The sequence below is a fragment of the Perca fluviatilis genome, chromosome 19, assembly GCF_010015445.1.
Source record: "Perca fluviatilis chromosome 19, GENO_Pfluv_1.0, whole genome shotgun sequence".
In the NCBI taxonomy this organism is placed as follows: Eukaryota; Metazoa; Chordata; class Actinopteri; order Perciformes; family Percidae; genus Perca; species Perca fluviatilis.
Genome location: NC_053130.1, coordinates 22,136,388 through 22,149,235, shown reverse-complemented (window position 1 = coordinate 22,149,235; position 12,848 = coordinate 22,136,388). Strand labels below are relative to the sequence as shown.

Genomic DNA, 12,848 nt, shown 5'->3' with positions numbered 1-12,848 from the left:
ATATGCTGCTCTGGTAGATGTTTGCGATTGGTCGTGGTGCGCAAACACCGCCTCTTTTATGTGAACGCGCGCGTCTCTAGATTGGGAAACCCTGAGTTGACTGAACTAGTTGATAACCAGCGTCGTAGTACAGAGGCCCGTTCCAGAAAGCAGGTTTAGTGAAAACTCTGAGTTGGTTAACCCTGAGATGAGGGAAACTCTGGGTTTTCCGTTCCAGAAAGAGAGGTAACTTAACCTCGGAGTCAGTTACTATGGTAACTGAGTCTGTGAACCTAACCTGGGGCCTGTTTCACAAAACCAAGATAAGGGATTAAGCCGGGATTTCCCAGTTATCCTGGATGAATTAAGCCTTGATTCGGTTTCACGAAAGCGGAGGCACATAAATCACCATGGAGATTTATTCTGTACAGCTAGCCTGCTCCTGACCAGGCTAACAGCCAGGATTTATTTAATCCTGTAGCCTTTTCTGATCACCCAGCAGTGGTTTTACCCTATTGTTATCAGCCTGGATTAAAATACAACAGGTGCATATTGCTGTTCATTTAAGTATTGTTATTATTTAAAGTTGTGACCATTATTTTTATAATTATTCATGTGACATTATTACTGTTATATTGCTGTATGAAGACTGATGTTCATATTGTTGTTAGAAGTTTAATTAATATATTATGGCAGTTGTTGAGATAATTAGAAAAGGCTGATCAAATTTCAAATGTGTTTTAAATGAAGTCTGTTACTAAGGGCAATACATACAATGCTGTACATTTCTATAGTTGACCAATGCACCTTGAATTATTTTGGTTGATTCATTTTTTTATTTTTTATTCTTTAACAATAAGTATCATGTTTGTTCCACTTCCATGTACATTGTATTTGGCATTCTTAGCACACAATTTGTGTTGTCCAGTAAACTGCAACTATAATTTTGGAGGATTGTACAATTTTAAGAACATATCCTAATTGTACAGTCCTCCCAAATTATAGTCTTAGTTCACTGGACCAGTAACTATCTAGTGATGTAGGCTACTGTGCATTCATGACAACAGGGAGAGGACACCTCAATGGTTTTTGACCTTATATTTGGGGGGAAATAACTGATGAATATCACTCTGTTCCATTCATGTTTACAGTGTGCATGGAATTTATCACTTAATTATCTTCATAGTTTCTAGATTTTAGAGTCCAAGTTCTTTAGTGTCTTTATTTTCTATGTCCATATATACAGGGAGCAAGGCATATAATATGTAGAGAAGGAAACTCGTCCTCTATCAAATAAAAAAAAAACGCGAAAAAAAGCGTGGCAGATAGCGGACAGACTGAATGATAGTCTAAAAATATACATTTATGAACTACTGCTCTTAACTGAAACCATTCAATAAGTCACTGTCATTGGCAAAAACGAACAGTTGTACACTTTGCGTGCATAACGAGCAGTGGAAGTTAATATGACTTAGGACATTTATATTTTAGCCCATGAGAGAGAGGAGGGAGAAACAGAGTGAAAGAGATATTTACGCATCATATTCTAGCGTTGTAGAAAATTGATCTTTATGGTAAATTTCGTGATAACATTATCTTCTGCTTACTTTTAAGGCAAAGAGTACAACTGTTAATTGCGCAAAATGATTAGTAGCCTAATCCTTGAATGGTATGATTATGACGGTTCAATTCAGAGCAGTTGTCAGTTAATGTATATATTTAGGCTACAATTACGATTCAGTTGGTCCGCAATCGTCTGCCACGCTTTCGCGCTTCATTACAGCGACGTGTTTCTTTCTTTTTTATACAAATGTATTTCATGATATCATACTTCCATAAGAAGCTGCTGCTCACTCTGTATAAGGTAGGCCTATGTACAATGCGTATTCTCCATTTTGGCATCAGTAAATCTGTGATCGACCTCGCGGTCTTTTGAGGAAAGCCGTGGACTCGCATCTATCTGAATTACTTCAGCCTGGCTCGACCTAGTCGCTCCTCCTCAGCCTGGCTTGGCCTTTGTGAAACGCACCAAGCCAGGATGCACAGATTAGACTAGGTCAAGCCTCGATTTATCAGTTATCCTGGATTTATATATTCTGCTTTTGTGAAACAGGCCCCAGGTCGGGAGCAGGTTTTCTTCAAGAAACCTCGAGTTTCTCTCAGTCTCCTCCCACTGAGAGGGAGGAGAAACTCATTTCCTCATTCATTCATTCAGTCTGTATCAGGCGCATATTAATGCAGTTTTATCTGCATGAATAAAAAAACGTATTGGTTTATATTTGATTATAAAACGTTTTTTTCTCAAACATGTCACGTCCTTTTGTCGACGATCCCATTGATGAAAAAGCTGTATTAATTCACAGAGAGTTTACGTCGGTATTGAGTCCCGACTATAGATGTATTTTCATTTCCACATAACCGATTTGAGAGGTATTTTTTATCACAGTCCATTAGATATGTAGATACCTTATCCGTCCTCATATCACTAACATCAACCATCGTGGACAGGCTTTAACATCCCAGCAGATTCTTTGTATCGCATTACGTTTTTTGCAAACAGCAGTTTTCTTAACAACAGTGTAGCGGATCATACTGTAGGCTAATAGTAGCTAGGCTAAGCCACTGTATGCAGAGCAATCAGAAAAGTGTGACTCGCTCTGAAACGTTTTTTAAACTTTTTTGTAGTGTTCCCTGGACAGTAGAGCCATTAAAAAGAAATACATCATTATACATTATAGTTCTGTTAATGATCATGGTGCTGCAGCCTCAGAATGGGATTAGTATAGTTTACTTTTTCGCCCGCAGGATTGCACCTAAATGAAATTATAGGTGTAGGCCTAATACAATTCCAGTTTTCACCAGTAATATTATAAGTTAACTGTGATTAAATATGAAATTAATACACTGTGAATGTGTAGCTACGCATTGACTCGAGCAACAATTTTCTCCCACACCAATTCTCTCTCTTTTGCAGCAGCAGCCGCTGTCTTGCTTTTTTAACGAAACACGTTCAAACTCGCTGTTTGTGCGCATGAGTATTTCCGCCGACCCGTTTGTTTGTGGTTGTTACCATGGTGAATCGTAGAATCATGGCTCCATTCATACTGCCTTTTGTGCACGCGCGTAACCCCGAGTGAACATACTCCGAGTTGATTGAACCAACTCATATCAGCTATTCTGGAACCGAAAACTCAGAGTTTCCCATCTCAGGGTAAATCAACTCAGACATCAGGGTTAGACTCAGAGTTTGTTAAACCTCCTACCTGGAACGGACCCCAGGGACCGCGGTTGTTAGGTTAGGTGAAGCCGGATTACTGAAAGAAATCCAGGCCATGTTGATCTTGCTTCGTAGTACAGGCCTCAGGTCTCAAACGTTCATAGATATATGTCAAACGTTAATAAAGTTAATTTTCTCCTGATGTGTCCGTCTGAAAAATGCCACGTTAGTGTTCGAATGTTCTGGAGATATGTGGCTTATGATAAATGGGTCAAATATTTACTTTCTTTGGTGACTATGGGGCGAAAGAAGCGCATAATCTGTGTTAACGTTCACTTCTTCTTTACATTGGAATCAATACACGGACCTTTTTTTTCTTCAGTTTTTTTTTTTATTTAGAAAAGAACATAAGTATATCGCCAGTATGTACATAAACAAATAGTAAATACCAGAGGTTCATATACAAAGAAGAATATATGTAGAAAATAAATAAAAAAGTAGAAAAGAAAAGTGCAGTACATATATTAAGTCAAATCACCGGTACATGAGAATTTTTTCAAACACGCTTCCAGTCTTAATTGCCTTCTTATTTTGAATGTCTCTTATAGTGTTTCCGTATTGGTGCAGTTCTTGAAAGAAGTGTTGAAAGCTTGGTTTGGAGTCTGTCCATTTCTTCTTGTGAATGTGGAATTTCCTCAATAACAAGATTAATTGAACAAAATAAACAACATCATTGTCCAACTCATTGCCTTCAAAACAAATAAAAATATAATACACATGGACCTGCCGCTATAGTCTCCTAAAGAGGTGTGTCAGTGGCGGAGCCCACGTGACACAGTTCCAGGGAGTTGGAGGAGAAGCAGTGGTAGCAAAAACGGTCCTGTCCTGTTAGATCTTCAACAGGGGGTCCGGGGCCCCTAGGGGGGTCCTCAGAGTCAGTGCAGGGGGGGCTCCAAATTATTGTTCTTTTTTGAAATTTTTTTCAAAAATTAAAAAGTGAAATCCAACATATTATTAGCAAACATAAAAAAACTGCTGCGATTTATAAAATCATGACAAAATTTAGTAGGCTATTTGAATAGCTTAGTATTCTATACAAAAAGGTATAAAGGCTTTACACATTGTTGTAGGCCCAGTTTATTATGCAACTTCATTTTATACAACATATGTAGTAGGGGGTCCCTGCTCCATCTCTGTTTTAGTTAAGGGGTCCTTGGCTTAAAAAACTTTGAAGAACCCTGGTGTACACAGTGTCTGACTGTCCCGGGACAGTCATGGGAGTCACAGGACAGTGTCTGACTGTCCTGGGACGCTCCTCAGGACAGTTTTTGATGCCACTGCTGCTGGAGAGGGGCGTCTCGGTTTTGAACCAACATCATGGATGTATTAGATCAACATGGACAAAGATCCTTTTACTAAACCGTCTCTGACATGGGTGTATTATGAGAACGTTCTGAACCGTCTCTGCCCAATCAGATAGAAGGGATTGCAGAGATAGTTGATTGGCTGCAAGATGTGCCACTCCCCGTGAACAAAACAAGCGTGACGTCGTTGTTTATATAAGAGGGAGGAAACGTCGAGCTGTTGTTGTTTTGTAATATTAAATCCGGAGTTACAGAAACATGATGTGGAAGATTGTCTTCCCTGTTCTTGCGGCCGTTTTCGCCGTCGGGTTAGGAGGATTTGTAGGGGGGTTTTCCGACGTAGATATCAATAACGAAGATATGCGTAATGCCCTCAACTACGCCGTCGTCCAACACAACAGGGGCAGCAACGACCTGTACCTCAGCCAAGTGGCAGAAGTGGTCAAGGCTCAGAGACAGGTCAGTGACGTTTCATTTGGTCTTGTGAATGTCTACAACTTTATTTAACAGACCTTGTGAAATCAAGCTAATCCAGTTTACACGTATGCGTCGTGTGGTATCGACCATTAACCGTAACGTTAACGTCACAGAGTAGCTAGGCCTTTTACGCCCGTAAATGAATTACCCATTTTTGTATTTCTACTCGTAAATTCGCATTAAGTCATGCCTGTAAGCATATAACTTTAGGTCTACAGTGATTTATATTTGTTTACACCGTGTCGTGTTCATGGAGATTAGTGGAAATTTCGGGATTGTGAAACGATGTCTGTCTGGCCCTTTTAAATAGGCTAACACCATAATCCAATCAAATCCCATCCTGTCCCGTCAAGCTTTAACGGCTGTAAAGTCTGTCTTTTTTCCTTCTTATAGCCTACATCCATGCTCTCTTCACACATTTATTAAGAAGCACCTTTTTTGGCTGCAGATCAGTTAATTTGTGGTCATTTTACAGTCGATCATGTTGAGCCTTTCTTGACACTTCAACTGCTGCATCAGATCATTTTGTGTGTTGCTGTGGATTTACTGGCTGGAATGTAATGGCTTAAATCTCCTAAAATCCGTAGGCTTGCTACAATGCTTGAAGTTTATCATGATCTGTATTTCCATGACCCACACATTTCTTTTTGCAGGTGGTTGCTGGCATGAAGTACGTCATAACTGTGAGAATGGCGAAGACCCCCTGCAGAAAGGGCAGTGAAAATGAAGTGTGCGGCATCCACCAAGACCCAGAAATGGCTCGGGTAATAACTTTATTTAGAGGCTACAACCTCAGCTTCTGGAAGGAAAAATCCCCATTCGATTTAGCTATTGGGAGTTATTATTAAACATCATACAGAAGACTTATACTTCTCTCTTCAACAGTAGACCGCAAACTGTCACATTGTGAAACAAATATATATTTTCCCATTTTGAACAATCAAGCTTTGTTTGTTAAAGGAAGATGGAATTAGACAGAGCAGCGTGAAGCAAGGGGAACTAGCTAGCAAAGCTGTTTTTAAAGCTTTTACAATGCTTTAAGTGAGGACATTAAGTTCATCATGCCCTCTTAAAAACAGAAAAAATTCTATGTTGATCTTTGACTATATGGAGAAAATCAAATATCACAATATTTTTGACCAAATACCTCGATATCGATACCGCAATGATATTGTAGTGTTGACTACTGGTGCTTTCACAAAATATTTACACAATGAGATTTTTGATAAATAATCTTCAGTAATGTGGATATAATGACTAAGTGGGTAAATGCAAATAATAGAACAGCTAGAACAGTCTGGTGTGTTCATAAAATGACATCACTTTACTGTAATGCAGCCTTTAAAACCAGGAAAAGACACCACTTACGTCATATTACGATATCCAAAATCTAAGACGATATCTAGTCTCATATCACGATATCAATATATTATTTATATATTGCCCAGCTCTTTCTTTGACTATGATAATCTCACACATTAAATGCTATGTGCTGTTTTATTTTTGATATGTTTATATATATATATATATAATGTGTGTAACTTTTTCTTCCTCAGCCTTACCAGTGCACATTTACAGTGTGGAGCCGCCCTTGGCTTAATGAAATCCAGCTGCTGAAGGAGACATGCTAGAAAGAGAACCACGTGGGAAATCTTTAGTCTTAGCATTGTTTGCTGAATAACCGTCATACAGAGTCATATGTATTCCTGTATACGAAACAAAAGTAGATTTTCTGCCTATGCTACTTCACTGCTACATTGAATAACTTTTGAAAGTCTGTGTTTCAGACTAACCTATAGAGTAAAGCAATATAAAAATGTATTAACTTTTATCGGCGCTACTAAACCAAGCAAATAACTAATAAGTGTGGTAACCACACACTGTTTTTAAATGAAATGGCAATTAAAATAGTATGTGAACTTAAATGAATGTGTCCATGTGGTTAATGCATATAGGTTTAATATTTTATTATTGAGTACAGAAAGTGTTTATTTTTATTTATTTTTTCAGCATTCCTATCTGTCATCATCTGACATTTGGCCAATAAGGGTATGCATGCTATGAAATGTATATTTTAGGAAGCAAAAACTTCAGAAGTTATAATTACCCCAGATTTTATTTTTAAAACATGAATTTCTCATTTTCAAAACGTGGTTTGATAATGTGAATTTCTCCTTCTGTCTTGACATCACACCCAGCAAAAAAGTGACACAACATAGCTAGCTCTTACTCTTACAGTAAGTCAATAGTCATTATGTGAATTCTTTTTTGTTTTTTTCAATTGCCTCAGTGTAGATTTCCAACAGAGATTTCTACACAAAATACGAGCTGACATCCGTAACTAAATATGTGTGTGTGTATATATATGTATATGTATGTATGTATGTATGTATATATATATATATATATATATATATATATATATATATATATATAAAAAAAAAAAAAAAATTATTTTTTTTTTTTTTTTTTTTTTTTTTTTTTTTTTTTTTTTTTTCTCCCCCCCCCCCCCACACACACACACACACACACACACACACACACACACACACACACACACACACACACACACACACACGGATACACACGGATACAGGGCTGCTCTTAAGTATTCATACCCATGCTAAAGTTGACTAAAAAGAGGAATAAAAAAAATCATCTTTTGGAAATTGATCTTAATGCCTTAATTAAAACAAATTAGGAAAAATCCAACCTTTAAAGGACACCAATTTTTTTTGTGAATGAATAATATATTGTACATAAATGTTCTTCCTTTAAAATACAGGGACCATAATTATACATACCCCTATGTTAAATTCTCATAGAGGAAGGCAGATTTTTATTTTTAAAGGCCAGTTATTTCATGGATCCAGGATACTATGCATCCTGATGAAGTTCCCTTGGCCTTTGGAATTAAAATAGCCCCACATCATCACATACCCTTCACCATACCACTCCCCTTTCGGCGAAATTCGACGTTTTGAAACCAAAATAGGTGACCTACGTGAATCGTGTAGATTCAATGAGAAAAATTTTAAGGGGGGAGAGGGGGGGTGTTAGGGTTATCGACTGTTGTAGAAAGAAGTGGCTGATCTTTAATGCAATATCTACATTGCACATTATCAGCAACCATTCATCCAATGTTCCAAAGGCCCATTCTGTTTACTAATCTGATATAATTTTAAAATGTTAACTGAGAAAACATTGGAGAACCCTTTTGCAATTATGTAAGCACATAATGTAATCTGAAAACTGCTGCCCTGGTTAAAAAACAACAACAATGCAACTGATCTCAGCTGGTATTCTGTCTATAATGGAGTGGAATGGAAATTTCTAAGTGACCCCAAACTTTTGACCTGTAGTGTATATATTACCTTGTCTAAAGTCTTTAACATTTTCTGGACGTGTTCACAGATTTTATTTAGATAACAGTCTTTTGTTCTAAGATTTAAATAAGCAGATGTCTACTGCCACAGCACCATGGATGTACAGTATAATAAAACTGCACAGTATAATAACGACTGCACTAGCCTACATGATCACAAATAAAGCAGGATATGGCCTAGTCTTATTTCTGTTTGAGTAGACCCATGGACAGTATATAGAGTGGACCTCTTTGAAGACACGCTCAGCCGGTGTTCTCTCGATTTGTGCTCCGTATTGAGATGTGTAAGTGGCTACTGTACGTCCTGCACATGCGTGGTAGCATTATTTAGGGGAGTTGGTCTATCGAAGTGATCAAAATAGCCTACGCTACCCTTGAAAAATATATTATGATAGAGTATCTTAGTACACTTACCGCTGTTTGTAATTAAAAACTAAGATGCCATATTACGGAAATAGGGTTACACAAAAACACTAAGGTAGCATTTTTCGACAAGGCAGCATAAATCGTCAGAACACCGGTAAGAGACACAGTAACATTACATAAGTGACATGCCCTGCATGACCGACTGTCAGTGATTTATAAAGGCGGAGACCGTTTTTATTAGAACAGAGCAGTTTAAACCGGCAGGCAGGATAAAGTGCATCGGTAAAGAGGCTTCGCTTCCCAAACATGAAGTTCCTTAACAAAGACGAACTGCAGATCGCTGAAGGAGTTCTGCTAAAACACTTACCCAAGAGTTCTAAGGTAGACGGCTGCAAGCTATTAATATTCACACTTCAAATATTAACTTATGTCAGCATGTAATCGCAGTGTCTTTCTACTCCCTGTAGCTCTAATCTGTTCCTGTTTTAGGTATACGGTTTCCTATATGCTATTAACAGGAACAAACCAAGCACACTGGAGGTCATCGTTGATACATGGCCTGATTTTAAAGTCATCATTTGCCGACCTGACCCCAATGTGAGTTCGCATCCCATTGGAGAATTGGATATGTTGTAGGCCTATACGTAGTGTTTTTGAATATGGCACATGCTTGCTAAATTTAGCGTTAACTTGACAGAACAAGCGCGCCCTGGAGTTTATGAAAAAGGTTACATACTACAGCATGGATGAGCCGAGTTTAAGGAAAATGCTGACAGAAGAGAATGCAATTGACTGGAGCACCTACTTTCTTATTGGAGGTTAGTAAGATCACTGCAGACAGTGTCTGTTAACCGTCAGGCAACACAGGTTAATTGTTGCAGTTTGTAAACCAGTGGTGTAAAGTATACTGGTAAGTACATTTAAACACTGTACTTTCAGTTTTAGGTACTTTTACTTTACTTGAGTAGGCCATGCCACTTCTCCTCCACTACTTCTCCTCAACTTCAATTCAGAGGTACATATTGAACCTTTTATTTCACTACATTTATATTATTTGAAAGCTGTAGTTACTATTAATAAAATTTTACACAACATAGCCTAGCCTATGACACGCTTATAACATAGCTTGCATTATAATGAAATACTCAACAGTTGGCTACTATACTTGAACCCCACTTAGACAGTAAAATGCTAGTTAGACATATATGAATCAATGATAATAATCTATATAACATACATTCTGTAAGTTTGATACTCATCTGGACTATTTTTTGCTTTGATTACTTTTACTTTTGATACTTAAGAGTACATTTAGGTAGTTAGGCTATATATTAGGGGTGGTACGGTTCATGAAAAAACACCCGAACCGCTCGGTTCGCTAGTCTCGGTTCGGAGCGTGTGTGTACCGCACGGTTCGTCAGTACACTGTTAAGCTGCACTAACCTCTTACTGCCGTAGTGCCCACTTTATACACCTATGTTAAAACAGTTACTGGAAATGACGAGCGGGATGGGCGTGACAAACGCAACCCATGGCAGCTGATTGGACGCATGTGACGCATCGTTCAATCAGCGCCCAGGGCTGGGGCCTAGGTTTCAAATTTCAAGCCAAACTGTCATGGCGGCTCGTGTCAGAATACGATCTCATATTCTACTAAAATAGTTCACCGAAACGTGTTCGAAAAAAATTTAACTTGAACGAAGCGTAGGCCGCGCAGTTGCTGAATCTGTCTTCATTTCAGATCGACAAAGGTCAGTTTAAAAGATTTTCGTCAGATTTTGAGAGACACCGGCCGACCGCTCCTCAGTAGGTGGAGGTGCCGCTGCGACCGTCACGCCACCTGCAGAAATGTCAAGTGGGAGAGAGGCTGCCCAGAGCTGGAGGATGCGCCAGCGTCGTTTATAGTCTGGTGTGTGGGAACATTTGGGATTTCATGGTACCTATGATGAAATAAAACAATATAGAACTGCCACTGTGTGCATGTTTTGTGCAACATGCATTCAATATGCTAATTTTAGCTATATATCATATGCTGAAGTATATTCTGGAGCGTTAAAGATTAAAAGAAAAAATAACAAGAACCGTACAGAACCGAAAACCGTGACCCTAAAACCGTGATACGAACCGAACCGTGGGTTTTGTGAACCGTACCACCCCTATTATATATGTTTTACTATTTCCAATGCAATACTTCTTAACTTGTACTGGTGTACTTTTGCAGTGTGGTGTTGCTATTTGTACTGAGAGATGAAAGTGAATACTTTCTCCACTACTGGTCAAACCATAGACTAGTATTTGGTGCAACCCCTTGCAATTAAAAATAACAGAATTGTATTAACATGTGAATAATTTTTGTCCAACAGGATTTGACATTTCCCATACCTCCATGCTCAAAGAAGTGGCTTCTGACAGAGAAGTCAACAACAGATGCTATACTGCGGTGCATCTTCTGTATCTGCCAGACAGCAGCCTTCTGCTCACACCAGCAGCTGGCAGGTAGAGTCACATAATTAAAATGTACTTTATCTGTAAAAAGTCAAATAATAATAATAATACTGTTTTCTACGCTCAGATTGTCACAATCTGCTTCTCCACAGTGAGTTTGAATCAAGGATTTCATCGCTTAACCTTTCCCATGTTGACTTGGTGAATAAAACCTGGAAGTTTGGAGGAAACGAGCAGGGTTACAGAAACATTCAAAACCTCATCAGCAACTTCCCGTCATGCTGCATCACTGACGGCCAGGGCCAGCCGGTGTCCTGGATTCTTGTGTATGATTACTGTGCTTTGGGCTTATTGTACACTCTGCCAGAGCATAGAGGGAGAGGCTACGCCAAAGTCCTGGTCAGCACCATGGCCAAGAGACTCCACGCTGAGGGCTACCCGGTGTACTGCTTCGTAGAGGAGGAGAATACGGTCTCCTACACGCTCTTTAAAAACCTGGGCTTCATCGAGGATCCCTCATACAGGGCGGCATGGTTTGAGTTCAACTTTTGACTTTGTAACCATTTCTAACAAGCGTTTGTATAAAAATAACTTTCAATGTTTCCTTTGAGAATGTGATTAAAATGTAAAGTTTACAAATGGTATAGGCTCTCCAAAGCATTGCATCAAAACCTGGTTATAATGGTGGTATAAGGGAAAATGGCATTACTGACACAAATAATAATGTAAAAATATATAAATATATATATATATTCATATAAAATATGTGCTTTGCTCTCTGTTTGCAGTTATAGCAAATAATGTACATCCAATATATTTACCATACTATAGAGGCTACCTCATTTTATACACACCGATGCAATTATTAGTAACCACGGTTCTCCAAAATAAAGACATTTAGTTGTTTTATTCATGTTTCAAAGAGACCAAGTTCTCCTTTTCACATTATTGTTGTTGCATTCTGAATTTCTGAGAAAGGAGAGGCTTGGGTCCAAATGAAGATTTAACAAAAAGATTTAATAATTAAATTACATCAGCATGAGAAAAACAAGTTTTACGCTGCAGCGGGCTGAAATAGCTGTCTCTCCTAACGGGTCCACATCTATTCAGACCCTCCACATGTTTACTATATTCTCCTGGACATGTGGGCGGTTCCTTTTCCCTACGTGGATTAAAACCATTCCCATTGGTCCTTCGATGGCACGGTGGCATCTTGGGCACATATCATTTGTTTTCTCTAACGTAATGCGCGTTTGAGGTTACTCCCGGACATAGATCAAAGATGTAACTTCTTTTCAAACTACAGGAATTAACATTCTTTTGTTCTAATCAAGTCAGAACGACAACAGGGGTTTGGCTCCAAGACGGATAAACAAAAGGTTTCTTCCTGCCGTGAGACAAAGAGTATGCTAAGTGACAGACACAGACATGATCTAATTTATCTTGAGAAACTTTAGGAATCAGTATAAAACAGAAAGCTATTAATTAGGTCAAACAGTAGTGATACAATCCTTTTCGCTTTACCCAGCTGCAGCGTAGGCCTACATTAATCAAAACATAAAAGTACATTGATATCAAAAATCAACATTGTTTTAACTTTTTTTAAACTCAACAC

The 12,848-nt window shown here is 38.4% G+C and overlaps 2 protein-coding genes across 2 annotated transcripts; both read left to right on the top strand.

Moving 5' to 3' along the window:
* Window positions 1-4,730: 4,730 nt before the first annotated feature.
* On the top strand, window positions 4,731-6,962 carry cst3 (cystatin C (amyloid angiopathy and cerebral hemorrhage)). Its single transcript, XM_039784630.1, has 3 exons — window positions 4,731-5,019; window positions 5,691-5,801; window positions 6,594-6,962. Exons 1-3 carry the CDS (start codon window positions 4,819-4,821, stop codon window positions 6,666-6,668), a joined length of 387 nt encoding a protein of 128 aa, XP_039640564.1. The 5' UTR covers window positions 4,731-4,818; the 3' UTR covers window positions 6,669-6,962.
* Window positions 6,963-8,948: 1,986 nt separating this feature from the next.
* si:dkey-76k16.5 (uncharacterized protein LOC566887 homolog) lies at window positions 8,949-12,159 on the top strand. The gene is made up of 5 exons (XM_039783027.1): window positions 8,949-9,169; window positions 9,278-9,385; window positions 9,486-9,606; window positions 11,152-11,284; window positions 11,386-12,159. The coding sequence occupies exons 1-5, from the start codon at window positions 9,095-9,097 to the stop codon at window positions 11,783-11,785; spliced, it is 837 nt and encodes a 278-aa protein (XP_039638961.1). The 5' UTR covers window positions 8,949-9,094; the 3' UTR covers window positions 11,786-12,159.
* Window positions 12,160-12,848: the final 689 nt, after the last annotated feature.